Raw genomic sequence first — 27,584 nt, 5'->3', positions numbered from 1 at the left:
ATCAAAATAAGATCATGATTAGCAGATATCAAACTATATCTAGGAATTTCATATTATTCTCATTTTAGCGAGGGGAGAATTACAGTAAGGTTAAGGATGCTGATTTCAAGAGTGGTCTGATCTGAGACACTTCGGGGAGTTTCAAGATCACCCAGGGCTGCCATGGAGGCTGGTGGCTCCTGGCTATGGAAAGCTCTGCAGTATGTGCCTGCCCTTGGGTGGCTAAAGAATTAAGTTCTCAAAGGCAGCACTCACTTTTGACAGTGTTTTGCCCTGAGAGAGCTCACAGCGTACAAAAAAGTGGATGGTGGGCCAGGAGTTGAACCTGCTTTCCATGTTTTATATTCACTTTATGACCTCTTTTGCTGCTAGAAAGATGAACTGCATAGGCTTCTCTGCAATTCAGAATGAAATTGTGTCAGACTGACAGACTAGTTTAAGGTAACAGTTAACGCATTTGCCAGAGCTCAAGAACCATTACTGAGGCACAAATCCAGGATATCTTTGAATCCAGATCTCTGTAAGCAACAAAATGCTGCCCTTTAATGACTGCTGGATCAGCTCTATAACTTGAAAAGTGGATTGAAATGGGTAGTGAAGCTAAAGTAGTTTTAACACTGCAGTTTCTAAATGAGTTGTAAAATAAGCTGGAACAAGTTTGCACTAGAAACATTTGCTATTAAGAGTAAAACTATGGGACTGGAGCCAGGCCAGCTGTGCTACTCCTCCTCCTTTGCTTATGTACCAGTAGGTGCTAGAGGCTACAGACACTGGAGGTATAAGGCACGTTTCATTGCTCTCATTTGATTCCCTCAGGCTGACACATGGAGTTCACAGGCTCCACGGCAAGCTGCGTCTAGCCTTCTTTGGCTGGAGGGAGGATTGCTGACACATCGTGCATTTTGGCAGGAGAGACCATCAACACTGAAGTAAAAGAAAGGAAAAAGACTTTAGGTTACTGATTCTTCAAGGCAGAGTTGCTTGTAGTATATGAGTTTACAAGCAGCGTGAGCAACAGGTCATAAAGAGGTCCTCATTTGCTTAGATGTAATAGACAGCTTTTCACAGGCTGATGTTCAAGTGACAGGTTCTCAGGGAAAATCTAATCAAACACTTGAAGTCAGGACTCCAAAGAGCTTGGGTCAAGAGACAGAGAAGGTCAAAGATAAGGATCACAACATGCAGCAAGAGGCAGTTAAGCTAACTGGCAAGCAATCTGAAAAGAAAAATATATGGGTCACAAATTTATCCATTTGAAATTACACATGTAAGAAATAAAGAGAATTTTCATGCGTGATTTAGCAAATTACATCTGTTAATTCATTTGAAGAACAGCAACAACAAGATCTAGAATAAGTGTCAGTAAAGCAAAATAAAATACTTGCGTGTTTTATAGGAAACAAAGGAGGAAAACAGTCACCCTCCCAAGTGTTGAGGAAATCTGAAATGACTTGAATTGCACTTAAACTGTTTAAATGTGTTATGTAGAAACACAAGCCTTAAATGCTCCTTTTTTTTTAAACAATGGGATCCAATAAATAATACAGACCAATTACCAATGGATGTACATTACATCAGTCCCAGCTAACTTATTTTCCAGAAAACTCTCTAGGCTTTGGGACAAAATATTTTCCTTCTTTTCAGTGCAATGACTTTGTGAACATGCTGTAACTTTTTCTGCACACGGATTCATTTTTATGATTGCATTATTTATTCAGCACTGACATGAAAATATTCTTAGCAGCCTAAGCATTTTAGCATTCTTACATCATATTATCTTGAAAAACTGTGTGTTCAGTAATGCATATACATTGAACTTGAAGTAGCTAATATGCATCAGCAGTGATAAAGGGCATCAGGTAGATCAGTGGTTGACATATTTCCTGAAATACTTCCTCCACATCAGCTAAAGCTATCTCTTAGCTATAAGGAGGAGATAAAAAACACAATTTAAAGGAATCAATGCATGTAGATGAATATGTATTCCATCATTTCAGGATAACTTATTTTGCTTTATCTTAAAAAAAATAGGGAAGACATCGTTAAGAAATATAATACCCAGCATTTCAGGGTGGAGTGGTGTCATGTTATGTTTTTGGATTAAAGATTCAAACCCACCTTTGAATCCAGACAGCCCCAAACCATCTATAAATATATTATTACAGCTTGGCTAATTGGAAAACACCCTATAAATATACTGAAATTATGTTTGGCTTGGTTTCCATACATATCAAAGAAGAGGGATTCCTGGCAAACCTGAAATCTATATTGAACAACAAGTTTGCCAGCTGGATTTTCATATTCTATAACAAGTTTATGCATTATTTTAGAAAATGTACTGAACTAGACCTGACTGAAAACAAACCATTGTAATAACAAAACAAACTAGTTCATTTGGTGGACCTAATGGTTTCGAGTGTAATCAGTCAATAAATTTTAACAAAATTATTGTCTTGACATTCATTAACAAAGAGGTGCGGAACTTGGAGATGCTAGCAGGGCAGCACATCCCTCACGGTTTGGCTGTTTATGTTGCAGAAGAACATTTTGTCTTGCTGACAGGCTTTCTGACCAACGCTCTCCTCTCATGCCTCAACAGCGAAACTTGTTGCTCGCCTTTTATGCGGGCTCTGATCGGATCTAAACTGCAGTTCAGTCACTGCACTTGGCTTGGGATCACTCTTCCAACGTCTAACAGGCTGCTTTGGAGAGACAGAGATGGCAAAGCCCTTGCTCAAGCAGCTTACGCTGTGCTGGAGAACAGCAACAGGCTGCACCAAGCAGTCAGACAGAGAGAGTCAGCAGCAAAGGGCAGAGGGAGTACAGACCGCCTAAGCCATTTTGCTTAATATTTCTGATTTTTTTTTTATTTTTTTTAAACCCTCTCTTGTTAATTCAACGTAGCTAAAGAGAGGGTGTCGAAAGGAGATCAGCCGCAGAAGCAAACCCCGCAGGAGGATATGGCCCAGAAGATGGATTAGGATCTCCTGACGGCAGGCGGTGCGCCGGGAGGGCGGCTGAGGCGAAGGCACGGCAGCCCGCACACCGCCGCTCGGCCTCCGGCAAGGCAAGGGAACTTATTTTTCCGCCAGCAGAACCCCTTGGCATCTTCGGCCAGACCTCCCGGGGCCGCCACAGCAGCAGCGAAACCACGCCGTGCCGCTTTTGGGCCGAGGGGCTCGGTGGGCAGCGGGCAGGAGCTCAGCAACTCGCGGGACCAAAATGGCCCCCGCACACGGCGCCCTGAGGGGAGGCGGTGGCCGCCCGGCCCCGGGCCATGGCGCTCCCCGCCCCCGTTGTGCAGCCGCCGCGCAGGCGCCCGGTGAAGGGGGCCGGCGGCTCTGCTGGGGCAGCGGCGGCGTTGGAGGCCGAGGGCCGGCACCCAGCGCTCCGCCATGCCCGTGCGCTTCAGGGTGAGGCGGCGAGGGGGTGCCGGGGGCGGCTGGGGGCGGCAGGCAGACAGACAGGCAGGCAGGCGGCGGGGGGTGGGAGTCTTGTGCTAAGGGGAACCGGCCCCAAAAGGCAGAAAGACCGCCGTTGTGAGCGTGGAAGAGGTCATTTAAAGCGTGATTTTGCATGCTTTTTGTATGTGTGAAGCTGTTCCACGCTTGTGTTTTTTTTCCTCCTGCTGTTCAGAGTAGTTTCGGTCTCTGGGGGGTTTGGTTTGGGAGGTGAAGAGCAGCCTCCTACTTTAAGTGTTTCCTGCAGACGTCTTTTGAGGTGTTTCCTCTCAGATTGCATACCCACAGGTGCTAGAAGCACGGCAGGCATCACTCATGTGACAGATACCTCTCTGTTTGCTGCAGGGCTTGAGCGAATATAAGAGAAACTTCAGATGGAAAACCCCAGAGTTGTGTAGCCCAGCCCAAGAGCAGAAGTCCGGGTGGGCAGGACTTCGGTCGGATCAGTTAGGTAAGCGTCCCCAAAACTGCCCCTCGAGTGCAAAACCCAGCACCACCCAAGTCAGCCCTGACGAAGATCAGCCTTAGGTGCCGTGGGTCTCGAGAGGTTTGCTGTGGTGGGGTGTGCGACCACAGCAAACCGGTAACATTGGCAGTTTGGACTCTTTACACAACTGAAATTATATTCCTAGTTGCCGTTTGCAGGAATGCATGTTTGAATGTCATCTTTCTTCAGGGTACACTGAAACTTTGTTTTAATGTTAGTGCTATTTATACAAAACCTGAAAAACGTGGTTTCTGACCTGCAGCATAAACTAAATCCCAAACATGAAGCACAGGTGCAGTGTTAACCCATACAGAGCACGTAGAAGGATGCATTGGTTTACCTATGGTGCATAGAACCACTAAGTAAATTTTTTTATTAAGAAAAGACTAATTTGATCAAAGTCTAATATAAAGTAAAATTGTTAGGAAGACTTACCCACGGCAGCTGACTAGGACAAACAAAAAAGATGGACATTAAACAGCAAAGCTTGTGATGCTGTAGTCTGGGATTTAGTGTTCTAGATGTTATCCTGGCAGGGAAATGTGAAATTGAAAAGTAGGAGAGAAAGGAAATAGCATCTGGATTGGAAGACCCATTGAGAGTTGAGGGATAGGAGTAAGCTGTAGAGTGATGACAACTGGCAGTGCATTGAAAAGGAGCATTAAAACAATACGAATTATTGTAGTGGCACAAAGCAGATTAACAAAGTTGTGCAATTCAGTGCAATCACACTATGCAGTCTGTGTAATTGGAGTCCAATATATTCATTAGATGATACAATAAGTGATCTCTATTATGGCCTAGTAATTAAGAACCAACTGCTGGAAGCATGGTTTGTTTTCGACCAAAATTCTAGACATTTCAGTAAATAATTTAATTTTGCCAAAGATTTTACTTGTATATTACTGCTTTCTTCATTACAGCAAGATACGTCTTTCTTTAACCTTGCTTTTCTTGCACATGCCTGTAGGTGCGGGTACCTGTATTTAAGAGAGTAACTTCCACAAATTCTGAAATGCAGGCATATCCACACATATTAACCTGTTTTGAAAATTGTAAGCTGTGCATCATCTCCAGTCACGTGAAGGATGGTGAAACTTCATACAGCAAATATTACAAGACTTGCAATAAAGTCATGAGTTAGCAATACAGCAGTTTCTCCTTTTCACGTTGTAGCTGTGATTTTGTGTGTGCTTGGTGTAGTTTTCCTACATTTTTGGATTCATTTGCACTCACACCTATCTTCTGGCCATTTAACAGTGTGCATCTTTGAATGTCACTCTTGACACCTTGTAGGACTTTGTCATCGGTGCAGATTGCTGTTGTTAATACGCTTACTGTTCTTCCTGTTGAAATGCATAATTGATAGTTTTAAGAATGGCTTGGAATACTGGCAGAAAGAGTTAAGAGGTGCTCTGAGTTCTTTCCTGTTACTTTTCCAGTGTTTCTCTATTGGAATTATTTCCTACTACCTGTATATATAGTTGGGCATACAGACATTATGTATAGATCTTTCACTGCAGTTTATCTCTTTCTACATTTTTTTTTTTCATGAGACGGGAGTTTCTTTCTCCTAGAAATTGTTTCTTTCAGCCAGTTATAGGCCTTCAATTATTTTTCCATCACATATGCACACTTCATGTTTGAATTGTGATTTTCCATTTTAAATGTGTTCAGCCATTCAGTCCTTGTCTTAAAATGGTAGGGTAATTCTACTTTCATCTGCATGTGTAAATGTCAGCAATTCTTTAAAATAACTTTATACCTTGTTTTGTTATGAGGTCTCTTTAGAATTTTGGAATTTATTTCATGTTTGCACTATAAAGTGTTACCAGCTATCTGAGGTGATAGTTTTAAATAGACTCTTCAAGACACTCAAAAATGGAAGTCAGTTCAAGTATCTCTTCTTTAATGGCCCACAATTGTATTAGGGGTCTGTCACGGTCCATGCACAGTAAATGAGAACCTGTCTAGCAAGGTATATAGTGCATGTGTAATTAGAAGTGCTCATGACATTCTTTATCACTATAGGCTGGTTATTCTTTAGCTGTGTTAACAGCGTTCTCTTCACTGGCTCTGTTAATTTTTGTTGTTGTTTTCCTGTACCCAGAATCAAACTTGCAAAAGATTGTTCTGTGGCCATGTTTTCTTTACAAGGTTTTATCCAGCATGGTCCTGGAGCACGGTGTTGCTGTCCCTCCTGAGTGGAAAGGAAGGCCATTCACAGATGTGAAAGAAGTCATAATTTCACGATTGTGCCCACAATTCATAGGCTGTCATTGCTCAAAGATACTAGAATATTTTTTCTCTAATAATCTGTTGTATGAAAAGCTTTCTGTTTCTTCTTTAAAGAGTGATACTATGTATTTAAGATAACGTTTTAGTTAAACCTAGTATGTCCTTTTTTTTAGGAATCACAAGAGAACCAAACTTCATTTCCAAGAGAAGGGTACCGTACCATAATCCACAAATTTCAAAGTCCTTTGAATGGACAGCAGATTGTGATTTGGATGACCCACTTGAAACTGAGGTTCTGAAGACTGCAGAGTTGCACACAGACCATAATAATGATGTGAATCAGGAAAAAATTGAAACACCGGAAGGACCAAGGCTCCCCCCAAAAGTTCGGTCACATTCTGCAGATTCTAGAGTTGAAACTGCTCTTGCCCTTGCAGAAAACAATATGAAGAGATCACCAACTGTAGCTCCACCAAATAAAAATGAAGCATTTGTATCTTCAAAAAAGGAACCAGAAAAAATGGATAATGGGGTAAGGGAAGATTATTTTTTTTAAATTGACTGGTATAAAAATTACTAATCTGATATTTACAGCAAGTTAGCATGCCACCTCTGTTGTCTAACTTTCCTTAGTTCTGTATTTTGATGTTGTTCTACATTGTAGCTTCTCTGGTGGGAGTACCCTACTTCTGAGACCAGGCTTTGCTTCCATGTAGGTCAATACAAATTTTCCCCTTCACATGCCATCTCTACTGATTTCACTTAAATGACTATTTAGCCAATGATTTATAGACTTCTTGGGGTTGTTGGCTATTATGAGAAAATGCACTTTGCTTTCATATAATTCCTATAACAAAACAAAATTGTTTTGAAGACGTGCATTGAAAGATTTCTGACTTGCAAAACATTGTAGGAAAGGGAACAATTGGTGGTTTTTTTTTTTTTTATGTTGTCAGCTTCACAGAGTCCTTCAGAGGAAAGCAGGCATGAATATTCCACGTTTAAATACTTTCCCCAGAAATTCTGAATATCAAAGCCAATTTATTTGGAAGAGTCCTCATGAAAAGTCACCAATACTAGCAGCTGAAGAGGTAACTTTCAAAAACTAAATGAATAATTTCTTTTATGTCTAAGGAAAGGTGTTTAATTTCCAAGCTTTCCTTTTTTTTTTTTTTTTTCATAAACTGGCATGCTATTACATACTTTTTTTCTTCTATTATGAAGAAGTGCAGGATAATCAGATGTGTTTCCTTGTGATTCTTCATTGTAGCCAAGTGTAATTACTTGATCTCCTCCGCCCTGGTTTTATTCAGTTTCTTTCTAACAGGACCATTTTCTTTAATTTGCATTAATTTTACCTGAGGAGCTCAAAGGTCCTACTCAGTATTACCCTTTATTTTCATAATTTTTATGTTGTCTTGTATATAGATAATCAACATAGGGATGTTCAGATGTTCTTTATTGTAATAACATGTCTTGCCACTGAAATCAAGCAGGTTTCAGTATTTATTTTCAGGGTCTTTTATGGGCTACCATGTTTTCTTACTCTCAGTCTCCATCTCTGTGCACATATAATTCTAGGCCCTAAAGTACGTCTCTGTAGTTAGTCAGCTGTGTTTTTTCTTTCATGAGAACTGCTTATATATGAGTGGAATTTCCTGATGTTAAGACACTCCTGTGGGATTTTGATGCATCTTAGGAGTTTTTGGACTTCATAGGATTGGGAACATTGCTAATCGGATCATGAAGAATAATTCTGCTTGTGAGACTGCTTCGTGTTTTGAATATATTGTTACTGAGGTTGGGACAAAGGAGACCCACTCTATCTTTTGGTCCTTTTACAGTATAGGCCTTTCTGCAGAATCTGGAATTTTAAACTTTGCTGTAAAAGAAAGCTTTTGTTTAGTCTTGTTTTTTCACTAGGGGCATACGCGTTAATGGGATTACCACAGATGATGCTCTCTCTTTTGCTATCTGCAGGTAGCAGATTTGTTCCCTAATGGCTTTCAAAGGTGATAGATGTTGATAACTAGGGTCAATCACTATAAACCTGTTCCTGTATTTTTCTTGTTGCAATGCCAAGCAGGTGGACGTACTTTGAGATACCTGTTTCCCAGCAGTCCCTTATGCAAGGAGAACTCGCTGAAAAGTGTGACAGTAGCATAGAAACCAAAGGACCGTTTCAGGAAGAGGCCAGTCCCAGAATGTCACCCTACGGAAAATTTCATATGGAATTCCATTTGATTTTATTAGAAATCGGTTTGGTTTGACCAAGTTATCCAAGTTAGGTTGTAAGTCTCACCTAAACTCACATAGCAAAGCTGAGGAAAACGTATGCCACATGTGACGTATGGCCTGGTCTTTCGACTCTCAACACCCCATGAGGAAATGATATCAGATCACGTATTAGGTAAATTCTGTACCTTGGCTTATAATGCAGTAGCGAGTGGAAAACAGTGGTTAGATCAAATTACCAAGCCCTAAGCATCCAGTTCAAAAACAGAGAACAGTCATCTGTTGTTTCTTACGGACAGGACTCCTAGGGAAGATTTACGGCATATGTTTTAAAAATAAATAAATCCTACATGTAAGCCTGAAGCTGAGCCGCAGCATTCCCCACTGTCTTCCCAAATAAAGAAAACCTTTGCTAGTGAACTTCGGTAAGAACAGCGTTTGAGCACAGGTTTAACTGTGCGTGAATCGCTCTCCTTCAAATGTATTTTTTTGAAAGCAAGTTTCTTTTCAATTTGTCCTAGATGTTAATTAGCCTGCACATACTGTATTTTTATGCATGGCTGGCTCTTTGTTTGTATGTTGAATTGGTTAACTGATTTTGAAAATTTAGCCTTAAGGTAAGCAAATCACCATACTATTTTTCTCATCTTTTTTCCTTACCTAAAGGTTATTTGCAATACGAGTAAATCCATACCTCCGTTCAAGTCTCCTGCAATTACTTCTGAAACAGAACATGAGAGAAATTTCAAAGGTTCTCCTCCTGCTAAGAGCCCACAAGAGAGATGCTGTTCAGAAGAGAGAGAATTTCTGGTTTGTGAGCAAGTAAATGTTTCCCTAAAAGAAAGGCTTTAAGTATGCTTTAATAGTTTTGATTGTTCTTTTCAATAACATGGGTGTGAGGATTTTTAAAAAAATTGTTTCAGTTACATTTTGTAGCTGTTATTAATGACACTGGACTGGACTCAGTAGTTGTTTTGCTGTAAAAGACTGAGAACAGCACTGTACAGCTTTATTTGCTCTTAGTAGTTTCTGCAGTGCATTTGTTCGGTTTACAAAGTCATTCCAAGTGTTTTTTTTCCTGAACTGTCACCTTAATTTGATAATGAGTTTTCAAGTTCTTTTTTGAGTTCTTAGTTTGAGTTCATTCTTTTTTTCTTCTTTTTTTTTTTTTTCATGCAAACATTTTTAGTGATTGGCATAGTTTCTGAAATCTAACTCCAGTTTATGCTCTTGTTGCTACCAGTGTAGTTTCTTAGGGTGCAGGAGGATGGATGGGAGGGCTTACGCTTTTACTACTGTTTAGGCCTGGAGTTTGTTAGGTAAGTCAGATAGTGTGTGAATTAAAAACAAAGAAATCATGATGTCACAGTTGGAACTGATTTTCAGACAATATTTTTTTTTAAAGAAATATGGAGGAAGGGTTATCGTTGATTTGCCTTTACCTTCATAAGTTGAAAGGTAAACACAGGACGTTGTATAGCCTATGTAAGTTCTGTTGATCAGAGCAAAACGTCTTTTACAAAAGTCATTTAGCTGTCTGAGGCCTTGCATTTCCTTGTCTTGCTGTTGGCTTGAACAAACACTGGTGGAATTTTAGTAAATGTGGTTGTAGTTTTTTTACCAAATGCATTTAATAACAAGGAATTGCTTCAGACTAAGACCTTCTGAAAGTAGGAAAGAGCAGTTTAGATTGCATGACATTTTGCAAGGTGGAAAGATGAATGTCTCTTTTTGTAGCAAGATGCTGAAAGTAGCGTTGTCTAGATTTCTGCAGGTTAGCTAACCTTCGTTCAGGTGGAAGGACCACGTGAGAGTCTCTTCAATGCCCACCTCTGTTTCTTGGTAAACAGGAACAGCCATTGTAAGGCAGCATGTTCCGTAGCACTGTTACTGAGCCAAATGCATCCTTAACATGGAGTGCCTGTGGCTTGGTTTAAGCTGTTGGTACTTTTGAGGTTCCTAAAGACGTTTGTTGACTTTTGACTTGGAGGCTTTATGATTTAGAACCTTGACCTGCCTGTTGTTTTAAGTCCCATTTGAGACTGACAAACATTATGCCCCTTCCTGCCTCTTCTAGCAGATGTGGAGAAAGCCTAAAAGTCACGAGGCTTTCAGGAAGCGTTTCTTTGTTTCTTATATCAGAAATTCATGTTATGTTTTCTCATGAGAGTTAATAAGGAAAGGAAAAGAAGGCACGAGAAGGGAATTTTTGGTGAAAGCGTTCAAAATGCTTTTTGTCTATACCCACATACCTTCTCTGATGAATTTCTTGAAAGAAAAATTTGGGAGTTTGTGTGTGCTATTTTTCTTGCTTTACGTTCTTGTTTTCTTGAATTTGAACAATTTCTGTAAAGATCTCCAGCAGAAAAAGAAATAATGTTTGAGATTTCCAAGAAGATGAAATAAACAGGAAAAAAATGTTTGATGTGAAAGCTGAACAAATCAATCTGACCCTTTCAAAACCAGAAGGACAGCAAATTAAAAAATCACATTTTGGTTTATTATAAATCGGTTTATATTGCTTTACTATAAGGCTAACAGTATTTATTTATTTTAATTATAAATTCCAGAAATATACATGTTGAGTCTGGTTAGAATGCACAGGTATGGTACTCTTTTTTATTTATTTTTTGTGTTAAATTCATTTTGTGAAGTGTACAGAATAGATCATCTAACTAAGTGAATGCTGCACTTGGAATTATAGCTTTGGCATTTTGCTGCTTGATTTTTGCATTAACAAAATGTAATATGCTATCTTGTATTAAGTATGCCGAACAGCTAACATGTTAAAATTAACTTTTTGCAAAAGTTTGACGTCAAAAGGAACATGAGGGTTTTCAGTTTGTTAGCTAATGCAGTATTTTTAAAATTATCTTTGCCGTAGAGTAAGAGGGAAGAACCGTTTCACAAGCCAGCAGAAGATGCATCAAAACAAGGGAAATCAGAGCAGAAACATCCTAAACAAAAAAATAAGCAGCATATCAGTCAAAAGCCCCTCTCTTTACATACAAATCGTGGGTATGTATAAAATGGGAAAACCTAGCCTAGCAAACAGGTGTACAGCTGACTGTTTAGAATGGTTTATGATGGCCTTTATCTATATGATCCTGTAGTCACAAGAGCAACTGTGGTGTCTATACCCTGCAGCACTCAGTCTGAGCTTCCTGTGGGTACATCTAAACCTGATGTTAATTTGTATCCCTTTCTCCAGGCAGTGGAAGCTTTGTAAACACACTGGTTCAGATGAACCTCCTGATGCAATAATGTTATTAATAATAAATTAAAATCAAATGAAATTAAATCGATGCAGTGCTGCTTCTAAACTCTCAGAGAGTGCTTTGGAAGTTGTAGTCACCTTTCAAACTGCTTTCCTATGCTTGCTGTACGTGTCTTAAAACTGTGTCCATTGTACTTGAGGTCTTCTTTTTCTAGACTATACAAGACTGAAGGGAAATAAAGAAATTTATTATAGGGTAATATAGGGTAATCTGACAAACATTGAAATAAAATGACACTGTATGTTACTGAGAGATATCCAAATATCTTTCTCCTGCCGCATACCTACATTGTAGAAACTGAACTCATGTTTCCTTTTTCCACACATCTGAGGTAAGTCAGAGAAATAAAAACTCAGAATGGAAGGAAGGTTAAAAATGCATAAATCTATTCCATCTCTGCTGTCTTCACGCTTCGTATATCTCCCAGTGATTGCTTTCCTTCACACGGCTTTCTGTCAGTGTTAAGGTATTAGATTGAGGATGGGAGAGGAGACTTACCAAGGTCTGAATGCTTTTAGGTATTGGCAGATAATGACAAAATCATCTCCCCAAATACTATGAAATAAAATCGCTTTATGAACAAGTTAGCAGATATAAGGTAGTTGAAGCCTTTAAATCTTTAGATTTCGTAGTTCCTCGATGTCATAGATTGTAGTCAATTTTTCAGTGTAAAATTCTGTATAAATTTCTTGAGCATTTTCTACCAGTTTAAAGACAGATTTCTGCCTCTTATGCCTTCAGTGTGGTAGCACAAACAAAAGTTTCCAAAACAGTCACTGTGCAAATAATTGTGAAAATGTGCAGAGGAAAAGTTGTCAGTATGCAGACAGGACTTGCACTTTGTATGCAACCTGCATTGCATGGCCTGCTTTTGCAACAGAATGACAGACAGAGGCACAGTAGTGATGTGTTTTTGAACTAGTCCTTTAGTTTTGCAAGTAAAACTGAAAAAAATCTGAGTCTTAAAAAAGGAGCAATATGGAAAGAAGTTCTGAATATAAAGTTTTTTTTTCCTTGATACTTTTTGTTTTAAAAGGTGCATTTTATTCTCTGACTTCAGACTTCTATGATTTACTTCTGAAGGACTGAAAAAGTATATTTACTTTAATATATTAAATATCAGGTGAAAAAAGTTAGCAATGCTCTAAAGCAAAAACAACTCTTTAGATTTAAGCTAATACAGCCACAGTTCAGTGTTTAAAGGGCTTGTAGTATTGCTTAGTGCCTGCTTTAGGTTGGATTATGCTCATTTTTCTGTTTACACGTGTGTGGCTGAAGGGAAAATGAATCTGTCTTTAAGAGTACCGAGTGCTTTTGAAGATCAAAGACAGTAGGCCATAGTTAGATGAATTATTACTGAACGTTGTTCTGGTAGTCAGATGTTTCTGCCCCCAAGAACCCACCCCAGCCATATGCAGAGCATATTGCCTTTACAGCGGAGTTCATAGAAGGAAATATCTTGGGCGCCTTAGTGCCAGACCAGGCAATTTTACTTAAATGCACCTTCATCGGTGACTTAAACCAAGATGTTCCATTTTGTATTGAAGTAATTGAGGCTTGTGTGTGTACTGTGTTCTGCTGATTTGGCTGAGAGGGGAGAAGTTTCTGGCAGAAGTGTTGTGAGGAAAACAACAGGAGTAACTGCTTGAAGATTTGAGAACTACCGAATGAAAGAGCTCATATGTCTGTCCTATTTGTGTTGACGGTGGTCAGCTGTGTTTCAAAGTGCGCATTTTCATATCTTAGCCCTGGAATTTAAGTGCAAGAATACCTTTTATTGTTAATATAAATTTAAAAATGTTCTTAAAGAGTCTTCTGGGTATCAAGCTTTATTCTTTCTGTCTTTTACCCCCATCCTCATTCTTGGTATCCTAGGAAGATGAACACTGAATATAGGTCAAAATTTTTGTCTCCAGCCCAGTATTTCTACAAAGATGGAGCTTGGTCTCGTATTAGGAGTAAAGTTCCCAATCAGGTGAGTATTCTTAAAAAAAAATAAATCTGAAACCTGAGTATGCTTTGTATTATCATTTTTTATATGCAAAAAACTTTGAATTGCGGTCTTCATAAAATGGTTTTGAGATTGCAGTGCTAACAAAGGTGACTACAAAGAAGACTAAGTTCTGACAAGTCAGATTAATATGTAGTAAGAAAAAGTAAGAGGCAGTGTGATTTTAAAAATGGATTAATTAATGTGACATGGAAAGTAAGGGAGGAACTTTGTTTCCCTTACAAATCAGAATTGTCCAGAACAGCGTCTTTTTGACCAGATAATTCAGTGTTGGATGTTCAGCTCAGTTTTAACGTGTTTTTAAAATGTAGAATTAGATGGTAGGACTTTCAAGGAAATAAAAGGAAAAGGCCAACACATGTACGAGCCTAGGTCAGTCTGACAGTCCGGCTCAGTTTGTTAGCCTGCCAAGATAAATCCATTCAAAGCAGTCAGCTGCGTTCAGTCGAACGCACCATAAAATTTAGAATTTCTCTGTCCAATTTTAGCAAACCTAAGTATTTTCTTGTAATTTATTTAGCAACCACAATCAGTGTTATACCCCATAGGAACTCATTTGAGAACTCTAAAAATACTCAACAGCTTCAGGAGCATAGTATTTCATAGCGATTATTGAGTAAGGTTCCCTGAATTACCCAAGTACATCAAAACCTTCAGCAATGTGCTAAAAAACTGCCAGAGCTAGTTCTGCAGCAGTCAGATTTCACTGAAGTGGCCTAGGCTTCTCTCATGTGATGGAGGGAGCATTCCTGACACACTGTGTGCTGCTAAATACATGGTAGATACTTGGCAAATGAGAGCTGTCTCATCGGTCAAGACCAAGCTGATGTGGAAGGCAGAACTGGGGGGGATGGCTCTAGGGCACTGGGCTTTGAGCTTCAGCAAATAGCATAGCATTCGCTGGAAAAGGCACGAGTATCGTGGTAGCTTTCAGTTCTATGTTTTCTTACTGGATCTAAAAAGTCATTCTATTCTTCTTCTTAGGGAAAAAGAAATTTATATTGAATGTAGGTAATAATAAGAAATACGTCTCGAAGTTTCAATTATATTGTAGTTTGTGGTGACTCAAATTATCGTATCCATCATCAGATAATCCGTTCTGCAAAAACAGTCTGGTGAGGAGGTTAGAGGACTAAAATAGAGCAGTATTTTCTGTTTGTTAAATACCGATGTATGTATTAGATTTACACTAGCCATTCCTAAGGCTGTAGAATAATCTAAGCTACTCATGCAGCCTGGCTGTAAGCAGTATACACAATGTTTCTGTGGAATATCACCTCATTTGTCTGGCATCTAAGGCTTTTGTCTGGAGACTGGATGTTGTGTCAGAAACATCCAAAACTGGAGCAGGCGGCAGTCCAGAGCAGCGTCTGCTTCAAGAGTGGCTGCCTGGTAGGCAAGTAGAGGGAAAGGGACGCATTGCCATGGAGTGTATTTTGTTTGCTACACGGCCAGCTGGGAGGAGTCTCTGCAGTACGATCAAGGGAAGGAATGAGGAGACTGCAGGTGGAGGGTGGGCGTTAGGCCTTACAAGGCAGGATCTTTTTTAGGGTGTGTTTGAGAGAAGTTGGAAGTAAATATATCTGGTGTTTAATTAGAGTGCACAAGAAACTCCCACGCTGTAGATAGGTGGTTTGGATGGGTCTGACTCTTCTGTGGAGGTTTTGTTGCTGACAAGGGACTTGCAGAGGAAACCTGAAAAAAAGTCACTTCACGAAGAATTCAAAAAAGAATTAGTAGGATTTTTTAGGGCCTTCGAAGTGAAGGACTTGTGCCACGTAGCTAGAAGAGCCAAATTTTAAGACAATAATCACAAATGTTTTATTGACTATAAATATGCTTATATGACATACACACTTCTAAATATACATACCTACGTTAGATCTTAGTGTGACTTCATATAGGAGAGGCTTTTGGAATTGGAATTGCCTGAATTTCTCCTCTGTTAGACTTGGAATCACATGTCTGTGAGCATATTGAGCTAGTTTGTCTAATAGACAAAGAAAACCATTTAGCTTGTGCAAATGTGTTAGTGCGATTTTCTGTGTATTTTTTTTTTAATTGTTAGTGTCTTATTAGTATTTCCTTATAAATCTTACAGGATTATGACTCAAAATGAAGTTTTTTGTGGGTGTAGTGCAAGTTTAAAGCTTGGAATTTTTCCAGTCTTCTGGATAGATTGGAAGGAAACCAAGATTAATTAAATTAATTCTTAAAACCTCTCTTAGTATATGAATAAAAAAACCTGATAGACCTCATCTTTTGCTGGGCTTTATTTTTTTTCTGAGTTCAGTAATATTTTTGTTCTAAGGGCTAGGAATCCAGTACGTCTGAATTAACAGAAATGAATAAAATATTTCATTCACAGTTGAGACCTAAGAAAGAATTTAGCCATTTGAGAAATACATTACTGCAGATTAATAAAAGGATGTAAAGCTTGGAAAAAGCATCAAGCAGTTTTGTTTGTGAAGCAACAAAGCCGTTCGCAATACAGGCTTCCTTACCCGTTTCTCAGCGGTCCTTTTGGTTTGTAAACGATTCCCTACCTGTTCCCGTGCTAATGCACTGACACGACTGCTCTGCACAGCTGTGTCACTGCTGCCTCTGGTTGCTCTTTGAGACTCCCCCCTGTTGAGGGTGCCTACAGAACATCTCTCTGTAGTGTAAGTGATTAGATGATAAGCTTTGACTGCTCCAGTCGGGTTTCCCCCTTAGTTGAGACCATACGTAGATAGCTTTGGGTCCAAAATGGACTTTCTGAAGTTCTGAGCCCAACAGCGAAGATTGTAATAGAGTCCTGGTATGACCTTAGCTGTAGTGATTATTGCTAGATTGCTACCTAAAATACACATCATTAAGGTTTTCTTTTGAGCAGTAGAATGAAAAGACCTCTTTGAATTTATGCTTTTGAAAAATTAATGCGGACGATTCATAATCACAGCAGGACTCTCTGGGGCTTGTGTCCTGCTGAGATAGTGCTGCCTGCTGAGTCACTGAAGGAGACGCTTGTCCTTTGTACTTCTTCACAATTCACTGGAGACATAGTATTCTTCCTCCCCCCGCAGCGTCTTGTTGCTCTGGATTTATATTCCTTCTGTTGTGGCTATCATAATTAATTTTTCATTCTTCTGCTTAAAGTGAATAATCCAGTAAATCGCTTGCACCTCAAACTTTAAACGCTCCTCTTAAAATGACAAGTATATATTTTTAATGGGCTATTCTTTGGAAGTTTAGTGGGTCAACTTGTGGGATATTAGCTGGTGTAGTCTAAGTGGATTTCTGTCTGCTGTATCCGTGGCATTTAGTGGGATTTGTGGAATTTGGCCCACTTACCCTGTTCCTTGCAGGAAGAACTATGTTAAGCCTATCGTGAAATAAATAACAATAATAATAATAAAGTAAAAATGTTCTAAGGGTAGTGTCAGTATTGCTTTTCTGCTCTTTGATAAAGTGCTTATTTCCTCTGAACCACTTTTTAGTGAGACAGGATAACAGGATACATACAACCATATCAAGAAGTTATTTTTAATCATTTGAAAATAAAAGTTTTGTTGTTGCTTTTTATTCACGTGCTTTAAATTGTGTTTGTGTGAAAGACACAAGGCGGAGAGTATTGCAACAGTTTTAGCCATAAAAATGGCAGTGTTAAATCAGCAGCATAATATCTACAGAGAGGGTTTGCAATGCTTATTTTTGAAACAAAAACTGACATTTTAGCAGTTTTGCATCTCATTCTTACAGTTAGTGATAGCCTAGAAGGAATGATTTTGATATTATGACTTACACAAAATAGCACTAAGAGATCTCATGTAGTCATCAGCTCCTTGCTGAGATAAAATCAGTGTGGCAATAAACAGTAGCAGTGTTCACAACCTATTAACTCAGTAGTACACTTGCATACAGATCTGCTGACTGGAAATACTCGGAAATTAATATGTGCTGATTGAATTTTTGAGTGTTAAGGCTTAGAAATCTAAATTAATTTCCTTAACCTTGACAAAAATTGTCAAAATACCAGTGCTGATGTGTTTGTTTTACAACTTGTTACTGAATCTCAGGGAGGCAGCATAGAGCTGTATTGACAGGTTCTCAGTCTTTAGTTACTTACTTAGACTGTAATAAAGTTAGAACAGTGATACAGTGTTGAGAGGAAAGTAAGAGATTTTAAAATAATTCTGTATTCCTCTTCTTAGGCATCTCAAAACCCCCTAAATTCCATGTGGTATATGGAGGTTGGTTGCATCTAAGTTCTTATTTGAATGTTTTAATGGAGCATTGTGCTGTGCCTAAATCCTGATGAAAAAACTAGAATCCAACACTAAACTTACTCGTAGCTGCTGCATAACTTTTTGTGCTCACTGAATAAGTAATTGATAATTTTGCTTTGGCTTAATGGCTGAAACATGCTTACTAAACGTAAACTTCTGTTATTTTTGCTTTCCTTTTTTTGCACTTACTGTAGCATGCAATGTTCGTGCTGTGGGTGGCCCTGTGTTATGAGTAACTTGTCTTTCTCTTTTAGCAGCCATTAGCAAATGCAAGTACTTTGTAGTAATATATAAGTGAACTTGAAAGAGATGTACAACTTAACGAAACTTTGATGTGCAGGTGAGAGAACTTCGAGCAAGAGCAAAGGCTTACAGACAGCGAATAGAGGGAACACACTTCTCCCGATACCATCTCAACCAGATCCTGTCTGATAATAACAGTCTTTGGGATGTGTCCTCGAGTTCCAGTTCAGAAGAAGGCATCAGCAATGACATTAGAGCACTAGATCTTGCTGGGTAAGACATGCATTCCTGCATGTTATTCTGCAGCTCTGAAACAGAGCAAAATGCTGAATGTTGGCTTGGCATAGGTTTAAGATCTTTGATGTTTGACTATAAATTCTCTGGAACACGTGGACATTTACCATTTCACAGATGTATCAGTTGATTTGTTCTCCGATTTAAAATGAGGCATGGTCAAATCTTATGAAAGAAGAGAAATGCTTCTCCTTTATAATTATCCACAAATGTATATTTAATGTGACAACCTTAATTTCATCAAGTATGGGAGAATTTATCACTGAGTCATACTGAAGTAATATTCCTCTTTCTATTGGAATGATGAGAAATACGTTTTGCCTGCTTGGAATTCATCCATGTTCTTGTCAGGATTAATAACCCAGTGGTTGAGTCTTAAGACACTGCTTACTTCTGAGATGAAGATTTAGGATCTGGAATGGTGTGCATCCATTTTCTCCTTTCTTAGAGTTCCATCAGAATTGGCAGATGCTACATATTTTGCTAGGAAAATTCAGAAATAGTGTTTTAGTGACATGCACAGAGATATTTTTCAAACAAAGAGGGAAGAAAAGTCATTTGTGTATTTGCTGAGATCTGAGGTTTGAAAACAATGTCTTGGATGATTCAGTGTATGGTCCACTTAGACTGCTGCTTCTGTGGTGTGAGGAGATCTATGCATTTGCATGACTGTCGCTGTTGTAAGGGTTGAGGGATGACTCATAAAACTGTATTTATTACACTGATGTCAAGTACGGGGTGGTAATTTTTAGGATTTGTTAGCTTATTTTTTTTGCCCGTGAAATACAGACCCTCTTACTGATCTTATTTCTATGCACTGTGTTGATTTCTGTGAGCAACTTTGAAAAGTTGTGCCAAGAAAGTAGTTTTCTAAGCTGCTTGGCTTTCAAAATTGTGCCACCAGACAGTTCCTACACATGGAATTAGTTACATTTTGAGCACTTCTGATAAGCCAAAGTGTTGTTTTATATTTCAAAGTACAGAGCTTGTTGTTTTATATTTCAAAACACAGAGCTAATTTTACAGTCCATTTCTGGAAATAGTAGTTCAAAAAGAGTTTTCACAGAACCCAGTTTGAAAATGGGTTGTACTTAAACATCAGTTAAAATTTCAATGGGAGTTTAATCGTACATCACGTTAACTGTACCACTTCTTAATATCTGAGCTGTACTTTTGATGAAGGACTGAAGTTAATGAATATGCTCTATATAGGCATATGTATTTCATGCAAATCAATGGTATGAGATGCTGCTTTCTTTGTTGCCTAGGGTTTCTGAAAAAGAGACTGCACCAAGGCCAAAAATGCTGCAGCAACCTGAAGCCAGAGAAGAGTCACATGAGAATGACCCTGAGAAAAAAGACATGTCAGATGCTTCAACTGTTCCAGTCAAAAGGCGTTTAGTTTGGGGTGAACAAGAAGCTACTGAAGAAAAGGAGAATCAGCAGTCAACAGGAGAGGAAGAAAAAGAAAACGAAAAAGCTGCAGTTGTAGTGCAGAATTTAGAAGAAAACAATAAGGACGCCAATGAAGATAACAAAGTTGAAGGGTAAAACTGAACATGTTTGTCATATATTTAATTTTTTCCTCTAACATCTCAGAAATTTGTAGGTTAACTAGTTTTTGTTCTTAAAGTAGATTTACGTACGAGAGTATAATTTAGTGTGACTACTTTTGTTTTTAATTATACAACAAGGAATAAGAAATTTCAAGACATTGAGCTGGTTGATAGAAGAATACTGGCTTTCTAGCTTGTCAGGCTGAAGTTGTAATATCAATAGAAGCGTGACAAATTACAATGCGTTTTTCCCAAAGCTTTACAATTTGTGGTCTAGGCCTATCAGAACAGGCTGTTTGTTGCACAGCAGCAAAGCATAGTGAAAATTAAAGCTCACAATTTGCTTCAGGTTGATAGTGTAGGATTCATAGGATTAAAAGGACAGAATCCATGCCAATCTTGTTCTTAAGTGCCTGTTTTTCTGAATAAAACTCATGGGCAAAGATAGAGGACTTTGGAGGAAAAAAAATAGCATCCAGTAATCACAAGTGATTACATTACTGAGGCCAGGTAGGAAAAAGGTGTAGGGATATTTAGAACCATGTGGATTGTACAGTGCATAGTACTGTGTTTGGCAGTTGAAAGATCTATATTATATCTACTTACAGAAGTCTCTGGCTTTTTACTGTGCAACTTTTGCAGACTTTTTTGGTCGAATGGTATATTAGTTTGATATATATTTAAAGCTGAATAACTCTGGCCCTTGTTACTGTACTATCTAAGCATTTTGTATTCCCTATTGTGTTTTATCTTTGGTGTTGCACCACAAATCTAAGGTAAGGAAATGTAATTATCTCCTTTGGGGATTATATCCTGTATGCAAAGCCAGGCAAAGAAAGGTTGAGATGCTAGACCCAGATAGAAAAGAAACGCAGGCCTCAGCATTCACAACTGTCACCTGAAAACTTTAAGTTTCTGATTCTAGAGATGATGCAGTTCGTTGACGTTTCTGGATTGACATTGAAGATTCTCTGTTATCTTGAAATGTGGTTGTGTGTGCGCTGAGATCTGCTCTAGGTGTGGCCATGCAGCTTAACAACAGCATGCTATCCAAGCCTGCTTAAGAGCTAGAAATGAGACACTCCTTGCCTAGAGGTCCTCAGAGTGTGTCTAGCATGCAGTGGTAGGATCAGGTTCCTCACACAGTGTGGGCATGCTGCCACCTTACTTTGCAACGCATCTGGAGGAGGAAGACAGAAGTGGTAGTGCTGATTTATATAATAACCTGGGGGCTAGAGTGGTTGCATAAATGTGGGATACTTGGTTTCGGTTCCACCACATTGACTGAAAAGAGACAAAACCCACATTCCCACCTCTGAGGTGACTATTGGCAACTTCAGGTTCAAAGTTATGCTGGGCAAGGACTCTTTCCAGCCCAGCTGAGTCTGTGCTACTGTGCAGCAAAGCATTCAAGGTTTATTGGGACGGAGGGAGCCTGAATTTGTAGCTTGAGACTGTTTATGAATTTTATCCAGTTACCTTACAAAAAAATAATTACAGAAACTGAGGCCTGGGGCTAGAGTTCAGGATTTGTCATTGCAAACAGGTGTTTTAGCTACAGGCTGTTGGTGTTTTATGGCCCTAACTGACTTACCTTCATCACAGGAATGTGTTAGAAGTCAAAAGTTTGAATGCAAGATGCCTGAGTCCTTAGCTAACCTTGTAATCATTTCTCATTTTTGCAGTGAGAATGCCTTACTGCTGAATTCTGCAGCTGTGTCAGATTCTTCTTCTGTATCCTCGGAGCCAGGCGGCAGACTTCCTACTCCAAAGCTGAGAGCACTTGGTAGAGCACAGAGGACCCATCATGATCTCACTACCCCTGCTGTCGGTAAAATGACTTTTAAATGCAAAACTATATTTCAAGAACTAAAGAAAAAAAGACATACATGAATTAATTCAGTAAGTTTTTTTTTTTAAGGTAATAATTTATTTTTCATTTTCTCCACTACAATAGGAGGTGCGGTTCTAGTGTCTCCTCCTAAATTCAGGTCTTCATCTTCACAGCCGAGAGTGCGAGGTTTAGGAACAGACCCTTCCTCAGCTAAGCAAGGTATAAGAGAAGCTACAAAAAGAAGGTCCTTCCGGGTGAGTAAGGAAGGGAACTTAGCATTTTGCATTTCAGGAAAATGCTTTTAAAGTAATTTGAGTAATTTACTCAGTAACTTGTGTTATATTTTATTCTAAAGTTATCAGCATCTGTGACTAAAAGGGATGATGTCTGAATAAATATGTATTTTTTTTTTAATCAAATAAAGGAGTGAGATTAGATGAGCTCCATTTTGGATTTTTCTGCTAAAAGTATGGGGTCTGGTTTTTTTTTTTTTTTTTTTTTAAACAAACAAGCAGAACTAAAAGTTGCCATCCGGAGCCCTTGATTTTTTTTTCCTTTTAAAAACATTTATTGTATACATGAGGGTCTGTACTTGAAGGCTGGTGTGAATATACTTAAAACAGTATATATGAGCTGCTTTTTTTGTTGTTGTTGCTTTTGTCCCTCCCCACCCTCCACCTTCTGTTTTAGCCTGATGTGGAAATGAAAGCTGTTTCACTCCTTACCTCTCCACCTGCTGGGCTGGGAACTTTGGATCCTCTGCCACTTAGGCAGGATCAGTGGCCTTCTAACGGTGTTTCTGATGAGCGAGTTTCTCATAATTCAGCACATCAAGAGCATTCCTCTGTACCTCCTCTGCTGAAATCAACCAGAAGCCGCCCTGTGTCTTGCTGGAGTCCCTCTCCTCGTATTCAGGGAACTCTCAAGGATCCTGAATTCCAGCATAATGGTGGGTTTTGTTTATTAACTGGCCGTGTTAGTGTCAGGGGATGGAAATGGTCACCTTGCAGTATTCTGACCTTAATGACCATAAATAATGTGTCGTATGCAAATGGAAGCTTTTCTAGCACATATTGCTGAGAAGGTGTGCACAGCTGTCCACCCTGGTTTCAGATTCCACTAACATCATTGTATTCTAGTGGTCTGTTGTCTAATTTTTCTGTATTAATTTCAATAAGTACTTGCTCATTGTGAGAATAATTTGGTTTAGCATGAACAGTTGTAATGTCTAATCTTTAGGCCACAACTGATACGTATATGTGGAGTGATGTGTAACTGGACCTCTAAAACATGGTATTATTTTGCAGAAGTTGTGGATTTCTGAGAAATAAACTCCTTAAATAGTTCTGCAGAACATGGAAACAAACAAATAAAAAAAATCCATAAAAGGTTTATTGGATATTTAGAAAAGACACTTAAGTTTGTTTTTTTTCTTTTTTTTTTTCTTTTTCTTTAATTCTCTGTGAAAATTCTACTTTGAGGAGGAATTTGTGCTGGAGCATTTCAGAGATTTTTGACAACTGTTGAGGGCACAGAGGGCATAAATCTGATAATGAAGAGTCCTTCACCCCTTAGTCAAAATAAAGTTTATACACTTGCATTGCCATTCCAGAAAGGCTTTCGATAGCTGCCCAAAATAGTCCCACAATTTTTGGTTCTCGTGTTGTAATTACTAGTTAATAATAAGGTAATAATTTAATTCTAGAAAGGGGCAAGCACTGGACAGGTTAAGTGGATTAGTGAAATCCAGAGAATCTCCTTGGAAAGAGGTTAGAATTGGTGCTGCATTCTAGCTCAGCACCTGGAGTGCAGTTTACTGCATTGCTGTTGTAGCATTTACCAAAGATAGGGGAGAAGAATGCCATGGAATAACTTCTACATCAGCTTAGGGTAAAGGAGTCTCATGGAGTTTTTGGCATGTTTGCTGTTTGAAAGACTCGTGTTGATGGAGATAATGCAACATTTTCAAATGTTGTACAATTAAATATTATCCTTTGTCTCTTTTGAAATGATTCAAAAATATGCTTTGACTTTTTTCTCTTAGGAAATATTGGGAATCCAAAAATGAGATCTTTCCAGTTACCCCTTCAGGAAAGAAACTATAATGATGAAGGTATTTCTCATCACAAAGTATTACTGTATATCATGTGTGTGTTACCTAGATTAATTTTAGCTTTTGCAGTCACTTGGGAGGTCTCTGAATACGGTAACTAATACTGGTTTACGTGTTTGCATGAATAACTGCCCCATTGTTTGTTTTATCAAAAGTAATTAAAAATGTTCACCCCAGTAATGTGAAGCAGGAATATGAAGGTATATTCCAGCATAAATAAACCATTAAATGCAGCTGAAAATTAAGCAGCCCATTGTGGTTCAATATGTTTAATATAGCTTACTCAACTCCATACCTAAAATCATTTCCTCCCCACAATTTTTTTAAGCCTTTGTGTTGGTAGCAACAGAAGCAAACTGCAAAATGATCACAGCTCAGGTTGCAGCTTCAGTAATTATGGATGCAACTTAAAAAGTACCACGTATCTTCAGATAAAGATTTTGCTTGAGTGTTCGCCACCAGATACGTAGCATAAAATGTTTCCTCTGACTTCAATTTTCAAACCTGCTCCTCTGCTACGTGTGTTAGGGAGCAGAGGCATCCTGTTATTCTGACAGCTGTTTTGGCTTTTTCTTCCATTTACTGTAAATTTACTCGGGGGGAGCAGCCAGTGCGTGCATGGGCCACCAGTGTGTCTTCTTGGCCCTTTTGTGGGCAGCCACAAAAAAACTCTTCTGGTCGTGTGAGTCAACCAAAGGCACTGTAGCCTCATTAGGTTTGGGCTGATACACATCATTTCTTAGCTTGACGTATAGGGTTGACCTTGGTGTGGTGCTATGCAACTCACAATCACTTGTGTTTGGTTCAGATTAGAGTATGGGCAGAGTGAGGTTGTATCTGACTGCAGTTTATTTATAGATATACCCCAGAGTAACCAAAGCCCTTTCTGGTACCCCTTGTACTTGTTGGCTCCTTGGTTTTAACCAAGGTTCAGACTGATTCTCTATTTCACTCATTGCAGTTGGCTGGAAAATGTGTGGGTTGTGCAGATGGCTCAGCCAAGCATCTGTGTATCTACATAAACCATGCAAAATCCTATAGTACTCTGCAGCTTCCCACAAGCTTGCAGCTCACAGATCAAGTGCAGTAATTGCTGTTTCTTTTTTTTTCTTTTTACTATGAGCTGAGTGATGGTATATGAGCTTTCAGAAACAGGTGCAATGTGCCAGCTCACGGATATTTCGTATGCCCATAGTTGTTAATGTGCATACAAAACTGGGAGTTATTCCAAGGACACGTCTGATTGCACAAGTGTAGTTAGCAGCTTTCTCATACGTGGGAACACAGTTGTTATGCACAGCGTGTGAGTCTGTTGTGAGCTGTTTGGATGACTGCATTTCAAGGATTTAGAAATGCTCCTGAACAGTTAATTGAAACACTGACAAAGTACAGGTCTGGTAGAACTTAGACGCAGAATCTTTGTTGTTGTTTTGGTGGTAGGGGGCCTGGAAAGCAGGGATATATATGTATGTATGTATGTATGTATGTATATTTTAATCCATTGCAGGAGAATGGGTGTAAATTTTTCATAGAGAGCATCTTGACGGGGCTGTAGCAACAAGTTAATAATGATGTTGCAGAAGTAAAACGTTGTGCTTTGCCACAGAAGCAGCATCCAGCCTGTTTAATTTTCAAAGTTCTGTTGGGTGTGAAGTGGATCCTGTGTTCAAAAAGAAGACCTTTCAGAAGTGCATTTATAAAGCTTGCTTGTTGTCGTTGTGTTAAACTTCCTGTTTTCTTCAGAAGATACATGTCTTTTAACAGCTTGTGGCACACTAACTGCTTTTGGCACAAAAGAGCTCTTTTGGCACAAAAGAGCTCTTTTGGCAACATAGGTTGTGATATTTTAGTTGTGGCATTCTAAGGTTGTCCTGTTTGCTTGAAGTGGTTTGCTTTCATGAATATGTTTTTGTCAGAGTCTAGTCTATGCAGAGGAGCGATGTCTGAGGTCCCTGACAGGAGAGTAAAGGTAAAGATGACCTGGAGAATCAGGCAGTACTTTCAAAATTCCCCAGGTGACATTGGGGATCTCATTCTTGAGTTTAAGTGCTGGGCATGTAGCTCTCTTAAGCTTACGTGGCCTCCTAGTAGCTTTCTAGTGAAATTCTTCTCCTGTATGTCAGTTACCAAGTAATAGAATCAAAGTATATTGTGATACTGCTTTATTATCTACTGTTACAGAGGGTATAAAAATACCTGTACTTCCCAAGTCTGCCATGAATGCAGCTGTGTTTTAAATGCATATTTAATCTTTGTGTTTATTTTTTCCCTTGTTGCTTTCCCCAACAGATGACAGGCTGTCTCAGATTTCTGCTCGCTCGGCAGCTTCTAGCTCACTTGCATCTCAGATACTGGAACGAGCTCAGAAGAGGAAGGAGGATTTCTGGGGCAAGACATAGGCTCTCCCACCTGTTTTATAGAAACTGTAAAAATATTTATTTTTATAGGTTGTAGTGTAAATTTTTAAAAATGGTGATTGTAGGTGCCATGTAGCATCCTTTCACTTGTCACTACTGTGGCTCAACCTTAGGACTTGCCATCCCAATTTAAAATTTCAACATTTAAACCAGTGTTGAAAATATAGGTCCTTTATATTTGAGAATTATGTTACGCAGCCATGTTTTTTTTGTTGCTGTTTGTTTTTAATAGCACCTCTTGAAACTCAGACAATTACTATACCCAGTAACCTGTGTATTACTTTTCAAGGTATTCTACTGCAGTCTGGCAGTATGATGTGGGACAGTATTCAGGGGCAACGCTATCATTCACCAAACATCTCAGTTGCTTGATTTTAACCAGATACCTTAAAGGCAACTGTGGTGTATTGGATTCTGTTACTGTATGAAGTGTGAGTACAACACAGCTGTATAGCAAAATTTGTTGCTTTTGCTACTTAATACTTTTAGCCTGTTACCAAAAAGCCCTTATTACTTTTTAAGGAAGCTAATACGGAACATACAAGAGTTTCAGAAAAGGACATTAAGCTTCAGGGTTTGTTGATTGCCCACAGTTTTTTGGCCAGGATGACTGTTAAAGATCAATGTGTACAGTTCTGCAGCTTGTCAGATGTAACGAAATGTTTTGTGGGCGAGACCCATATTTAGTGTTAATGTCAACTTCTCTAGAAAAAGCAACCTTAGCCACTTTAAACAGTGGTCTTTCCCAGCCCCTCTTCAACCTCAGGTACTTAGGGGTAGTTGATATCTTAAAATAAAAGAAGAATGTTTTCTTGACTTTGACATTTTAATTACCTCTTTCTAGTTGCCTGTTTATGGGAGACTGGACTACTGTTACAGTTGTCACAGCAAAAAAATATTTGTGATTTATGCTGACAGCCTGTTTTCTCTTTGCAACTGATGCAAACAAATTAACATGAAATCGAAGAAGTAGATGGCTAGCAGCCAACTCTTACAGTGGTTTGTTTCTTCTTGTGTGGCTTCAAGTTTTAATAATATTTAATTTGGAAATTTTGTACTAGAACAATTTGAATTTTGTACACGTTTGTATGCATTCTGATTTTGTACACACGTCTATGTAATACTTAAAATAAAAAAGGGTTAAGTTGG

At 38.8% G+C, this 27,584-nt stretch overlaps 1 protein-coding gene across 10 annotated transcripts; it reads left to right on the top strand.

Moving 5' to 3' along the window:
- On the top strand, positions 1–27,584 carry MDM1 (Mdm1 nuclear protein). 10 transcript variants are annotated; one of them, XM_040552850.1, is made up of 15 exons: positions 1–3,413; positions 3,807–3,912; positions 6,360–6,718; positions 7,143–7,277; positions 9,088–9,243; positions 11,306–11,439; positions 13,575–13,674; positions 17,904–17,942; positions 18,319–18,494; positions 19,784–20,062; positions 21,757–21,902; positions 22,029–22,159; positions 22,596–22,854; positions 23,950–24,018; positions 26,308–27,584. In XM_040552850.1, exons 1-15 carry the CDS (start codon positions 3,396–3,398, stop codon positions 26,415–26,417), a joined length of 2,217 nt encoding a protein of 738 aa, XP_040408784.1. In that variant the 5' UTR covers positions 1–3,395; the 3' UTR covers positions 26,418–27,584. The 10 variants fall into 10 exon arrangements, 9 of the variants coding, with proteins under 9 accessions (XP_040408784.1, XP_040408791.1, XP_040408777.1 ...); XM_040552865.1 differs by having other exon boundaries at positions 3,284–3,413; positions 9,088–9,231; XM_040552916.1 differs by lacking the exon at positions 1–3,413 and adding an exon at positions 3,702–3,720 and having other exon boundaries at positions 9,088–9,231.

Source organism: Cygnus olor, chromosome 1 (genome assembly GCF_009769625.2).
Source record: "Cygnus olor isolate bCygOlo1 chromosome 1, bCygOlo1.pri.v2, whole genome shotgun sequence".
Taxonomy (NCBI): Eukaryota; Metazoa; Chordata; class Aves; order Anseriformes; family Anatidae; genus Cygnus; species Cygnus olor.
The sequence above is the reverse complement of the archived record's forward strand: the minus strand, read 5'-3'. Positions and strand labels throughout refer to the sequence as shown.

Excerpts from the sequence above, each read along its gene's own strand:
- MDM1 (XM_040552843.1), top strand. The coding sequence starts at position 3,278 with ATGGCGCTCCCCGCCCCCGTTGTGCAGCCGCCGCGCAGGCGCCCGGTG. Across the intron at positions 18,495-19,783 it reads AGAGCACTAGATCTTGCTGG|GGTTTCTGAAAAAGAGACTG; the intron begins GTAAGACATGCA and ends TTTGTTGCCTAG. Across the intron at positions 21,903-22,028 it reads TCTCACTACCCCTGCTGTCG|GAGGTGCGGTTCTAGTGTCT; the intron begins GTAAAATGACTT and ends CCACTACAATAG.